This window comes from Crocuta crocuta, unplaced genomic scaffold (genome assembly GCF_008692635.1).
Source record: "Crocuta crocuta isolate KB4526 unplaced genomic scaffold, BGI_CrCroc_1.0 scaffold70, whole genome shotgun sequence".
Classification (NCBI taxonomy): Eukaryota; Metazoa; Chordata; class Mammalia; order Carnivora; family Hyaenidae; genus Crocuta; species Crocuta crocuta.
In genome coordinates this window covers 17414337-17427616 of record NW_027528417.1, presented here as the reverse complement: position 1 = coordinate 17427616, position 13280 = coordinate 17414337, and the positions used below count along the sequence as shown (strand labels likewise).

General features: G+C 49.7%; 1 protein-coding gene across 1 annotated transcript; it reads left to right on the top strand.

Moving 5' to 3' along the window:
• The first annotated feature begins 753 nt into the window (after window positions 1–753).
• Window positions 754–9005, top strand: ABCF3 (ATP binding cassette subfamily F member 3). Its single transcript, XM_077754468.1, has 21 exons — window positions 754–931; window positions 1161–1308; window positions 1443–1522; window positions 2008–2054; window positions 2239–2336; window positions 2438–2560; window positions 2725–2991; window positions 3223–3303; window positions 3392–3451; window positions 3550–3606; window positions 3722–3744; window positions 3845–3900; window positions 4037–4237; window positions 4329–4405; window positions 6387–6431; window positions 6510–6642; window positions 7178–7266; window positions 7365–7456; window positions 7643–7775; window positions 7891–7978; window positions 8080–9005. Exons 1-21 carry the CDS (start codon window positions 859–861, stop codon window positions 8236–8238), a joined length of 2130 nt encoding a protein of 709 aa, XP_077610594.1. The 5' UTR covers window positions 754–858; the 3' UTR covers window positions 8239–9005.
• The last annotated feature ends 4275 nt before the right edge of the window (window positions 9006–13280 follow it).

Below are 13280 nucleotides of genomic sequence, written 5' to 3'. Positions count from 1 at the left end.
TTCCGAGGGAATCGGTGAAACGAAGTAGCTTTTTACATTTAACTGAGCTTCCTGATGCAGAGAAGTCTGCTTTGGGTATAGATAGGTAGGGAATAAATACCCTTGAATTTACACATGCCTTTGTCGATCTGGTTTTCCTGCCCTTTGGTGGTGAGTTTGGGCCCTGCAATGGTAGAACTGAGTGAGAATATTCGCGTAGGACTGCTGAGCTGTCAGATGAGAAAACAGAGTGCTGGTCCTGGGCGGCCTGGCCACCAGGCTGATACAAGAAGCCCGTAGAACCTGGGGACCAGAACAAAACCTGTGAGCCATACATTACTGCGCAGGGGGCTTCTGAAAGCTCAGGGATGAGTGTGAGTCAGCAAACCTCTCGGAGGGCTCCAAAATGGACCCGTCTGGGCGCGCCGCAGCAGACGCGCCTCAAGGGGACGCAGAGACTCTACCGAGGCCCTTGTGCTTTATCAACCACTCATCTGTCAGAAGGTTCCCTCCTGCCGCGCTTATCGGTGTCTCGAGTCCAGATAAACCGCGAGGTTCCCTGCATCCCGCCCCGCCTCCTCCCTGGGAGCTCCACCTCCCAGAAGGCAAGGAGAACCGCACATGTGGCTAATTTTTCAGGGGAAACGGCGTTGCGCAAGCGCAGAGGGAGTAGTCCTAGCGTAGACTTTGAGCAGCGCTTGCGCACGGTTCCTCTAGCCCTGATCTCCCGATCCATCGGATTCCGGGCACGCCGCGCCTTTCTTACGTCACCACTACGCATGCGCTTTGGGAGGAGGCGTGAGCTTTGGGGAGACCGGCCGGAGGCGGGTCTTGGCCGAGGTCTAACGGCGCCTGCGCGGACGGGATCCCGACTGGAACATGGCGACTTGCGCTGAAATCCTGCGGAGCGAGTTCCCTGAAATTGACGGACAGGTCTTCGACTACGTGACGGGTGAGCGGAACCGAATCAACGCACTGGGGAATCGGAAATGGAAGTCATTAGGGGAAAGACTAAGGGAGGGCCGTGCCGGGGACCGCTCCTAGGCCTCTCCTCTGCGTGACCTCTTGTCCCGAGAACCGGTTAGGTTTGGAGCCCGGACTGAGGCCGTGGTTCGGGGACTAAAACTGCTTGTATGTCCACCCTACCCGCTCTCTTTCTCGGCCTGCCACGCCCGGACTAGGCGTCCTGCACAGCGGCAGTGCGGACTTCGAGTCTGTGGATGATCTGGTGGAAGCGGTGGGGGAACTGTTACAGGAGGTGTCCGGGGACAGCAAGGATGACGCGGGCATCAGGGCTGTGTGCCAGCGCATGTACAACACTCTGCGCTTGTAAGTGCCTGGGAAGGTGGGGGCGTGATGGGAGGGCGGACGGGGAGGAGACGAGCTGTAAGGGAAGAAGGTTTGATGGTCTTAGAGCTTTTTATTCGACTCCTGACTCTGTGCTTTCTGTTCCTACCTTCAAGGGCTGAGCCACAGACCCAGGGAAACAGCCAGGTGCTACTAGACGCCCCCATCCAGTTGTCAAAGATAACAGAAAACTACGGTGAGAGTGAGGGAAGATTGAACTAGTTGCCCTCTGTCCTTATCTCAGCTGTCCCCTGGAGCCCAGGATTCCTGGTACCCCTTTTCCACAGGGCAAGGTTGTAGAAGCTAGTTAATGTCTTTCCAGAGAGCAAAAGAGGCCATTGATGCAGGTAGTAGGATTGGACAGTTCTCTAAGCTCTTAGGTAGGGTAGGAAGAATATAGGTGTTACAAGTGGACAGACTTGGGTTTACTTCCCAATTTTGTGACTTCCTAACCAACTGCATGCTCTTTTAGGAGTTGCTTACCTGCCCTAGTCTCTATTGTAAATCTGGAAGGTGTTTTTTGGTTTTGTTTTGTTGTAGAGTGGAGAGAATGACAGCTGTTTTGGGATTGTAAGGCTTTCCTTTAAATGTCTATGTCTGTGCCTCTTTCATATTAGTTACTCAAAATGTTAGTTTCCCTTCCCTCAGGGAGAAGGTGACTGCTTTTCTTATCGCTTACAGACTGTGGCACCAAACTTCCAGGACTGCTAAAGAGGGAACAGTCCTCGGTGAGGAGGGGGAAGAAAGGGTGGGGGCTGTGTCTGTGATGAAGGTGGGGAGTTGACTGTCTTTAAATATTGGAGTATTTTTCTGGGGAATTTCTGATTAAGTCTTTCCCTGAAAGCAGGGTAACTTAAGATGTTCTTTCTGAGGCTACAACCTAGGCTGAAACAGTTGTGTTTGGACCTTCAGACAGTGAATGCAAAGAAGCTAGAGAAGGCTGAGGCTCGACTGAAGGCAAAGCAGGAGAAGCGCTCTGAGAAGGACACACTCAAGACCAGCAGCCCTCTGTGAGTTTAGTACGAAGGGCTGAGAAGAGAACAGAGCAGTCTCTGTTGGGATGGAAGGGTGGCTGGGAGTGCTAAAAGCTGTCCATTTCTTCCTTTGAAAGAGTCTTAGAAGAGGCTTCAGCCAGCCAGGCAGGCAGCAGAAAGGAGAGTCGGTTGGAATCATCTGGCAAGAACAAATCCTATGATGTTCGAATTGAGAACTTTGATGTGTCTTTTGGCGATAGGTGAGGGAGTGGCAGTGGGAGGTGACGTTTTTTCTTTTTCCAGTTAAAGGAGAATTTGGACAGATGGAACGGGGCTTAAAATAACACTAGGTTTGTGTTGTTAAACTTGCTGCGTACCTGTCTCTAGAGCAGCACCCTTTGTTTTCTTCCTGCTACCCCTCCAGGGTACTGCTGGCTGGAGCAGATGTGAACCTGGCGTGGGGCCGCCGCTATGGACTAGTGGGTCGAAATGGGCTGGGGAAGACAACACTCCTGAAGATGTTGGCCACTCGGAGCCTGCGGGTTCCTGCCCACATTTCCCTGCTGCACGTGGAGCAGGAGGTTGCTGGAGACGACACCCCTGCCCTGCAGAGTGTGCTAGAGAGCGACACCGTGAGAGAGGACCTTCTGCGGAGGGAGCGGGAGCTCAGCGCCCAGATTGCCACTGGCAGGTAAGGGCTCCAAAATAGGCAATAATCAGCAGCCCCACAGTTCTTCACAGAGTGCCTATCATACTGCCACAATCCATCCATAACTTGCATGCCCATGGATCTGTAAAGCCGTATTCCTGTCCTGGCAACAAGGCAGTCGGCGGCCTGCTTTTCAGCTACATAGGGTGCAGGACATTCCCTCGAGACTGCCTGCATTCAGGCTGAATGCTCTTCCTCCCATTCCCGCTCCAGGACTGAGGGCTCAGAAGCTGCACAGCTGGCAGAAATATATGCCAGATTGGAGGAGATTGAGGCTGACAAGGCACCTGCCAGGTATTTAAATTCTCCTTCCCTCCTTTGGATTTCACCTTTCCATTCCATTACCTGTTCCAACTGGTTTCTTCGATATATTTACTTCTAGGGCATCAGTCATTCTTGCTGGGCTTGGCTTTACCCCTAAAATGCAGCAGCAGCCCACCCGGTGAGTGGCCCTTGCCATTCTTGGTTATGAATACTATTGGCTCTGCCTCTACCTGACCTGGTGAGCACCTACAGCTGATGTGATCTGTGTTTCTTTAGGGAGTTCTCAGGTGGTTGGAGGATGAGACTGGCCCTAGCCCGGGCCCTGTTTGCTAGGTGAGTCTCCTGGGCCTTGAGGGCCCCATGGATACTGTGGGAGGATCGGCCTTGGCTCATGGGAGGTCATGAGCTGCTGACCTAAAAACCTCAAGTCTTGCATTCTTTTCTATAGGCCAGATCTTCTGCTGTTGGATGGTGAGTTTGAAAAGGGCGCCCTGACTTCGGGTGGGGAAGGATGGCAGCATCCAGGTTCTCTAGACTTCAATCCCAAATGTGTCCTCTCCAATTTTTCCAGAACCCACAAACATGCTGGATGTAAGGGCCATCCTGTGGCTGGAGAATTACCTGCAAGTGAGTGCCTGTAGGTGCTGGAGTAGGTCTAAGGAAGATCTGCCTCTAAGGCACCAGTGAGGTGGGGTGGGGGGGGGCGTGTTGGAAGTTGATTGCCCTCCCAAACTGGGCCTGCCATCCTGTGACACCCCCCCAGACATGGCCCTCTACAATTCTGGTTGTCTCCCACGACCGCAACTTCCTGAATGCCATAGCCACAGACATCATTCACCTGCACAGCCAGCGGCTCGATGGCTACCGGGGAGACTTTGAGACCTTCATCAAGAGCAAGCAGGAGCGGCTGCTCAACCAGCAGCGTGAATATGAGGCACAACAGCAGTATCGCCAGCATATCCAGGTGTGGGGGCAGACAGGGCTGGGGGCCCATGGGTATTAGAGTTTGCAGGAATGAGGGAGCCTGATCAGTGTCTGCACTCATCCACTCATAGGTTTTCATTGACCGGTTTCGCTACAACGCCAACAGAGCTTCTCAAGTGCAGAGTAAACTCAAGATGCTGGAGAAGCTGTGAGTACAATGCCCTTGACTAGACCCTGAGTCTTGTTCCCTTAAATTTTTCCCTCATTTTGCTCTCTAATTCTAGGTCTCCCATTTTTTAGAAACCAACTTTAATCTTCTCTCCAACAGGAAAGCAGAATATTTTACACTGCTGTTGTAAATTAGTTTTGTCCCCACAGGCCTGGGCAACCCGTAATTCCTTTTCTGTGTCTAATATATTTGCTTATTCTGGATATTTTATTTTATTTATTTTTTAATTTTTTTTTAATGTTTTGTTTATTTTTGAGAGAGAGAGATAGAGGCAGCATGAGCAGGGGAGGGTCAGAGAGAGAGGGAGGCACAGAATCCGAAGACAGGCTCCAGGCTCTGAGCTAGCTGTCAGCACAGAGCCCAACATGGGGCTCGAACCCACGACTGCAAGATCATGACCTGAGCTGAAGTCAGATGCTTAACCAACTAAGTCACCCAGGCGCCCCTTAATGTTTATTTTTGAGAGAAAGAGACACAGCATGAGCAGGGGAGGGGCAGAGAATGAGGGAGACGCAGTATCTGAAACAGGCTCCAGGCTCTACGCTATCAGCACAGCCTGATGTGGGACTCAAACCTATGAACTGTGAGATAATGAACTGAGCCAAAGTCGGAAGCTTAACTGACTGAGCCACCCAGGTGCCCCTGGATATTTTATATAAATGAAATAACAGGTGATGTTTTGTGTCTGGCTTATTTCACTTAGCGCAATGTTTTTGAGGTTCATTTGTGTTGTAGCATGAATCAGTGTTGTCTGCTTTTCAATGACCGGATAATATTTCGTTGTAAGGCTATACTGCATTTTGTTCATTGATTTATCAGTTGGGGGGTTTTGGAAGTATTTCTGGTTTTGGCTCTTAGGAATAACAGTGCTCTAAACGTTTGTTTAAAGTTTTCGTATGGGCATGTGTTTTCTATTCTCTTGGGCATATTACCTCAGAGTGGAGTTGCTGGGTTACAAGATAATTCTATGTTTAACTTTTTTGAGGAACTGCCAAACTGTTTTCTAAAGCAGCTGTACCGTTTTATATATCTACCAGCAATGTATGAGGGTTTCAACTTCTCTACATCCTTGCCAATACTTGTTATCTGTCTTTTTAATTTTGGTCATCATAGTGGGTGTGAGTGACAGCTCACTGTGTGGTTTTGATTTGCATTTCTTTAATGACTAACGGTATTGAACATTGGGGGTTTAATAGCAACTTTTCTAGAGGTGCTGGTGGCAGAGGGTAGTCTAAAATCAAAGGCTTAGGTTTTTGTGACATGAAATATTTATCATGATGTATTAACTGGAAGACCAAAAATCTACAGAAAGGGATATAGTGAACTGGAAGAAGGTACCCTAAAATAAGAATGGGGTTGAGGTGTCTGGGTGGCTCCATCGATTAGGTATCCAACTTTGGCTCAGGTCATGATCTCACAGTTTGTGAGTTCGAGCCCTGCGTTGGATTCTGTGCTGATGGCTTTGAGCCTGCTGTGGATTCTGTGTCTCCCTCTCTCTCCTCCCTCCCTCTTTCTCTGCCCCTTCCCCTTCTCCGCTTGTCTCTCTCTCTCAAAAATAAATGAACAATGGGGCACCTGGGTAGCTCAGTCGCTTGAGCATCCGACTTCAGCTCAGGTCATGATCTCACAGTTCATGGGTTTGAGCCCCGCATCAGGCTCTGTGCTGACAGCTAGCTCAGAGCCTGGAGCCTTTTTCAGATTCTGTGTCTCCCTCTCTCTGACCCTCCTCTGCTCACACTGTCTCTCTCTTTCTCAGAAATAAATTTAAAAAACATTAAAAAAATTTTTTTGAATAAATGAACATAAAAAAATTTTTTTAAGTTTAAAATAAGAATGGGTTCTGGATGGTAGAAGTATAAGATTTTTCTAAGTTTTCTCTGAACATCTATTACTTGTGTAGTAAGAGCAAAGTTATTTTTTAAAGCCATAAATCTAGTCTGCCTGCCCCCTCTTTCCTCAGACCAGAACTGAAACCTGTGGACAAGGAGTTGGAGGTGGTGATGAAGTGAGTGCCGGGCCAAGGGGCTGGTGGGGAGCTCTTGTTTCTGGCCACCTCCGTGTTCCTCACTACCACCTCCTGCAGGTTCCCTGATGGGTTTGAGAAGTTCTCACCACCAGTTCTACAACTAGATGAGGTGGATTTCTACTATGATCCTAAACATGTCATCTTCAGCCATCTGTCTGTCTCTGCTGATCTCGAGTCCCGCATTTGTGTGGTATGATTGCTGTTTCTCTGTTCTGTGAGCTGGGACTCTCCCACCCCATCACGTGGTGTGGATTGGCCCAGATTATCTGGCTGCAAAGGGAAGTGATATACAGGAGCAGGGGTGGGCCTGGGCCAAGGACTTTGCTATACTTCCCTGCAGAGATAGAAAGCCTGGTTGTGGTATTTTATGAATACTAAGAGCAAGACTTTATCTGACTAGTCTTAGCTCTGAGTTTTCTCAAACCATGGAACATGGAAGAGAGATCAGATCTCAGGTATTGACTCTGCCTATTGCTAGCTTGGTAACAAAGAGGAGATAACACCTACCTCGATCAGTTATTGGCAGGATTAAATCCTCTGCAGTTAGTAGGTATTCAGGTGTCAGTTCCCTTTATATCTTTACTAGTTCCTTCATCTTTCTGTAGAGTTCCTTAATATTTTTTTTTAGTTATTGAAGGAATCATTGATCAGAACCAGTTCTTATCTCCTTCCCTTCGGTGTCCCACACATGTCCACTCTTTAACATTCCGTGGTTCTTTTTACAGGTTGGGGAGAATGGTGCTGGTAAGTCTACCATGCTGAAGCTGCTTATGGGGGATCTGGCGCCTGTCCGGGGCATCAGACATGCTCACAGGTAAAGCCCCCACTCCCCAACTGTTCCTATACTGTAGCTACACCCCTTTATGGTCACTGCCTTCCATCCCCTCTTTCTACCTTCATTTCTGCCTGTAGGAATCTGAAGATTGGCTATTTCAGCCAGCACCATGTGGAGCAGCTGGACCTGAATGTCAGTGCTGTCGAACTGCTGGCACGCAAGTTTCCCGGTACCTTAGGGATTTGAGTCCAGAAAAGAGGTGACCCCTACAGCTAGGCCTATCTTGGGGTGGGATGCTGAGCAGCAAGCCCCGAGTCTAAGTATAAGGACATGGGCATTTGGAGGTAGGGCTGAGGGGAGGGTGAAGAGAGGAGGTTGGGTCAAGAACCCTCTTGATGGGTGAGGCCTATTTCAGGGCGGCCTGAGGAAGAGTATCGTCACCAGCTGGGCCGATATGGCATCTCTGGAGAACTGGCTGTGCGCCCTGTTGCCAGCTTGTCTGGGGGCCAGAAGAGTCGGGTAGCCTTTGCTCAGATGACCATGCCCTGGTGAGCTCTTGCCTTCCCCTCTACCCAAGTAGAAAATGTTTATCTTGTCTTCATATCAGAGTTCATTTTCTCCCAACCCTCATAACTACCCACCTTCCTGGGTACTGCCTTCTAGCCCCAACTTCTACATTCTGGATGAACCTACAAACCACCTGGATATGGAGACGATTGAGGCCCTCGGCCGTGCTCTCAATAATTTCAGGGTGAGTGTGCCTTCTTGCTGCCCACTCCTCCTTAAGTGCCAGCCCCCCAGAGGGCCCCCCTGAGGGCCCCCCTGAGTGCCTCCTGGTCTCCTCTCTTTCAGGGTGGTGTGATTTTGGTGTCCCACGATGAGCGCTTCATCCGGCTGGTGTGCCGAGAGTTGTGGGTGTGCGAAGGCGGCGGCGTCACCCGGGTTGAGGGGGGGTTTGACCAGTATCGCGCCCTTCTCCAGGAACAGTTCCGCCGTGAGGGCTTCCTCTAGGGTCACCAGGCTGAGGACTGTGCCCAGGACATGGACTGGTCTCTCAGACCCCTGGGCCGTGATGTAGACAACCATCTCCAAACCGCGGACTTCCCCCGACTTTGGGGACAGCCTTATTTCCAAATCTCCTTTTAACTGGAGCATCCTCTGCACAACCCAGGAAGCCCCATCTAAGTATGAGGACTGGTCTTCAAGGGAAGGGGTGGGAGGGTGCTCTCTGGTTATAGAGCACCCCAACTGCCCCAGCTCCGACTGGGCCCAAGTGGCTGCTGTGTAAATTAAATGTCCCCCTGCGTCTCCCTGGCCTCATCTCTGCTGCTCATTGGCAGGGCTGCAGCGCTTGCCCACTGTTAAGGGGTGTGGGCTTTGTGGTTTGGGCTTTTCGTGTAACGCTTGTATCAGCCACATGGCCGAGTCCATGGCAGCACCAGTCTTGCTCTGGAAGGAGGTGTCATTAAAGCCACTGGGGCTCGAAGGTCACCTGCCTTACTTTGGGTGGGCTGAGCTGGCAGAATGAAGGGCAGTGTGTTACATCACTGGAGTGCTATTCCCTATAGCCTGGGCTCAGCCTCAGTCGAAGGGGGCTTGGTTTGTGCCGCCTCAGTCTTACTGCTTGGAGGAGTGAACTGATTGTGTAAGCCGGCCTCCAGCATGGTTTGTCAGCTGCTTAGTCCAACAGTCTCGAATTTAGGCTCACCCTGCCTCTCTGATCTGGATCCTCAGATGGCGCTGAAGAGAAACCGAGAAACAAAGTTTGTCCCATTTTGCTTGGGTGGCTTCATGTTCTTTAATTTCTCTCAAACCGTGTAGGAGGGGCCTGGGGCATCAAATGGAAAGAAACAGCACTTTGTTTTTAAATTATGCAATCTCAGGAGAGCAGTTGTTAAACAGAGTAGTATGACTTATAAATACTGTTTCTTGAGGACTCTGCTTCCATATGCAATTGTTAGAAGACACTAAAGTAGGAATTTTGCTTTCCTCAAGGACAACGGAGAAACCAGAGTCAACAGAAGGAACTTGTTGACTTCATGGAGAATTGTAGTCACAGGCTCAACCTAAGATTTTTAGCCCCTGCGGCTATTGTGGTATGAAGGTGACTGGACGGAAAGAGCCTGTTTTGGGGAAAAGGAGAATGAAGTCAAGAAGGCTTTGTTTACTACACAGCAGGTGCTGATGGACTCAGGAAGCTGGCCAAAGGGCCATTAGTCAGCCAGCCTCCTCAGCCTCCCTCCCTCTTAGAAGTCCAGAGGTGTCCCAGCCACTCCTGTGGCCATGTGTGCCATTGAAGTCATGAGAGCCTTCTCACAGTCCCCACCACACTTCCCACGCTTAGGCCTGCAAGGGAGCCAGTTCGGGGGCTCTGTGGTATAGGTTCTGTGCCTGCCTTTTGGCCAGACTCTCAGCCCCTTCACCCCTCACTAATTTGTGAATCCCTGTGGGAGTCCTCAATGTCTGAGTCAGTGAGAATGCAGCTGAAGAGTTCTGTGACACAGTCTGCTTCTTTGGAGGTGCTTTGTGTACAGAGAGCAGAGGCATCAGAGTTGGGCCTGAGATCAAGTCCCAGCTCCGTCCCCAGCAATAGAAGGGGCCACCAGTAGTAGCTGGGTAACCACAGCAAATCACCACCTTTTTGAACACTTTCCTACGTGGTTTATAGGATTGTTGTGAGGTTTAGATGGCAGGCACATGACATATAAGCACTCAGAAAGTGATTCTTGGGTGAGCTGTCTATGATTTGCAGACTATTTAATTTGGGAAAAGAAATTTTCTCTTGAGAGGCTCCAGAGGTAGACCAGTTTGGGCTCAAAGGAAAGAAAACTTATTGAATAGCTCAGGCTGCTTTCTGGGAGTGAGTTCCCGGCCTCAGACTGTTCCGCCCTGCCAGGCTGTGGAGAAGGGCTCTGAGGAAGGAGCCAGCACTAGATAGTCTCTAGGCTGGCTTCCAGTTTTAGAATTCCATGCAAGAAATGTGAATGAAGAGCTTTTATATATGACAATATAAGTTTGTGCTGCAGGACTTCAGAAAGACAGCATGAATGAATTGCAGCAGCTGAGAAAGATCCCACGACAAGTGTGTATGGTGAACTTGTGGAAATTAGGGGAGGTGAGTTGGCAGAAGATGATGATCTTGAGGGATGGAAAATGCAGCAGAATCAACCATCTCCACTCCACAGGGCAGAGGGGAAGGTGACACAAAAGACTGCCCTTGATCACTCCAGATAATCCATTATGGCTTCATCCCTTTCATGCTATGGAGACCCTATCTAACCCCCGCCATTGGAAAGCTGGTCCTTCCCACAGCTGCTGATGGTGGAGCTGCCCTGCTGACATCAGGCCTTTAAAGCAATCCAGGGCCGGCCAGGGTGAAAGACCTCAGTCTGCAGGGTCTTCATTGAAATCCTGGCCTCCCTGCTTCTGGCCTTACCATACTCCCCAGTGCCTTCCCAGACAACCTGGTTGGTCACCAGTGGACCTGGGTGCAGTGGGTCTCCCTGTACCAATCTACATGACCCTCCAAGATGCCAGTCACAGAATTATTTCTTCCAATGTGATACTGCTATCTTGAGATTTGTTAGACATTTTGCTAAGCTTTCACTAGTTTCCAGGTAAATTTTAGCAAAGAATACGAGAGAAGGTACCATTTACCCTGCCTGGCCATGCCCCAGCCTGATCTGTCCTTTTGGTTCAGAACATCTTACTAGGAAACACTCCTCAGGCCTGGGTCTGGTCCATCCACAAATGCGAACCAAACACCACGCTGGTGTCAAAGCGCCATGGCTCTATATCAGCCCAAACACGCAGACTAGATGTCCCAGCCTGAGCCAGGTGGCAGGCAGGCTAGCGGGGTAGGTCCATAACCTGACTGAGGGCTGGGAGGGTTTTCAAACCTGTAGTCATGGACTCTGCTTCAACCCTGCCTTCCTCAAAGTGGGTTTCCTTGGCACCGTGTGCTTCCCCCAGTGTAAGCCATATGCTGTGAAGATTGTAGTTCCTGGTTTGCCTTGACATCCTTGAAGGCCAGGCCATGACTTGCTCATTTTTGCATCTCCTGTGTCTGTCAGGTTGGCTTCCCTGGGAAGCAGCTGGAGATCAGTTGACCCCTGGGATCAACCTCAGAGAGCAGAGAGAGAAGCCGAGCAGTGATGCAGGCGCAGTTAAAGGCTCAGCCAGGCCCACATTCCGGAGCTGGGATAGCCCTGCAGAGTTGGCCTAAGCAGAGGCAACGGGTTCAGCCTTTACCCTGCTGAGTGATTAGTCCTTAGATGCCAGCTGCTACGGGAAAGAGTTGTGAGGTTTGGAAAGGAAGTTTTCTTCAGATGAGGTCATCCTCCTCAGGAGCTGATAAGCTGAGGCCTTTCTGCCATCAATACTCGGCAGCTAGGACAAGTTCTTCACTCCTGAAGGGGGTTCTGGGTAGCCCATCATAGCATCCACTACAGTGCCTTCCAATTAATAGGTGCTCAGTTAAAATACTTGTTAAGTGACTACTTGGGAAAAATCAATTTGAGAAAAAGTAGAGAATGACAGAAGAGGAGAGAGCATAGGCAAGATGACCAGCAGGGAGGCCATGACCCAAATCCAACCTAAGGACTTGGAGTCGGAATGATTCAGGCAGAGGTACGACCAGGGAGGGTAGTGTGCAGACTCAGCAAGGGGTTTTGAGCTCAGCCCAAATGAGGGGGCGCTCCTTTTTCTGGGCCTGAGTCTTGAAATAAGTGAAATGAGAACTTTGGGACACTAAGGGGTTAAAAGACATATTTGTTTTTCAACTTTCCCTTGTTCCTCCTTTCAACACAATGCTAAGGAAATAACAGTGAATATTTATTGGGGTCTTGTGTAACAGGCACCATTGTAAGTGCTACACCTGCACTAATGCAGTCCTCACAACCCTGTGAACTGGCATAGTTGTCATCCCCACTTTACAGATAAGGAAAGAGTTGACCGTGGGTGTCCGGGCTGGGATTCAGGCCAGGCGGGCTCTAGACCTCCACTTTAACTGCTGCACTGCTGCCACTTAGCTCCTACTGTGTGACATACTTAATCCCAATGCTTAAAATTCATCATTAATTGCATAGGACGGGAGAGGGGGGAGGTTTGAACAAGCTTCTCCCCGGAGGGCAAGCCGGAGAAGGAGTACCTGACACAATGACTGACGTGCTAGGTGCTCAGTGAATCCTTAAGAAATCCCAGAATATATGATACAGTGGAAAGTCATGCCCTGGGGTTAGTCCAGCTCTTTCTTCCACTAATGGCATCTTGGGCAAGTCAGCCTCTCCGGGGTAGATTATCCTTTTCCATAAAATGGGCATACTGAAGTTTGTCCCGCCTGCTTCTTCGGGTAGTTGGAAGCATTAATTGGAACAAGGTCTTGTGGGTGTTTGGGTGGCTCAGCTAAGCTTCTGACTCTTGACTTAAGCTCAGGTCATGATCTTAAAGTTTATGAGCTTGAGCTCCTCAGGCCCTGTGCTGACAGTGTAGAGCCTACTTAGGATTCTTCCTCCTTCTCGGCCCCTCCCCCACTCATATTCTCTCTCTCTCTCTCTCTCTCTCCTCTCTCTCTCTCCTCTCTCTCTCTCTCTCTCTCTCTCACTAAAACAGAAACAAGGTCTTGTGCAAACAATATTTTTTATAAACTGTAAAGTGCTATGGCTCAGTTCGTGGAAGAAATGATGCAGCAAGCAGCCTAGAACCTCTGGAGACAGACTCACACAAATGCTCAGGGCCATCATCAAGATGTCACCCCAGAAGGGCCACCCCACAGCCCTCATCTGCTGAGCACATCAGAAAGCACGAGTGCAGGAATGCACCATGAGACTGCCTAGCCCTCGCTGAGTTACACAGGGTTGGACAGAAATCACCATGTAATTTAAGTCCATTATAATATGTATACGTCATGCCATGTCGGTAATTCTAGGTTTCTGGTTTCTTTATGTTGAATAAATGGGTGGTTTGGAAGTAGTTTCTGCTTTACTGTATATAGAGAGGCCTTTGAAACCCTAAATTAGAGTACATAAATATTTGTCCACCGACACTATAGCATT

Excerpts from the sequence above, each read along its gene's own strand:
- ABCF3 (XM_077754468.1), top strand. The coding sequence starts at position 859 with ATGGCGACTTGCGCTGAAATCCTGCGGAGCGAGTTCCCTGAAATTGAC. Across the intron at positions 3,607-3,721 it reads GCCCGGGCCCTGTTTGCTAG|GCCAGATCTTCTGCTGTTGG; the intron begins GTGAGTCTCCTG and ends TCTTTTCTATAG. Across the intron at positions 7,979-8,079 it reads GTGCTCTCAATAATTTCAGG|GGTGGTGTGATTTTGGTGTC; the intron begins GTGAGTGTGCCT and ends CCTCTCTTTCAG.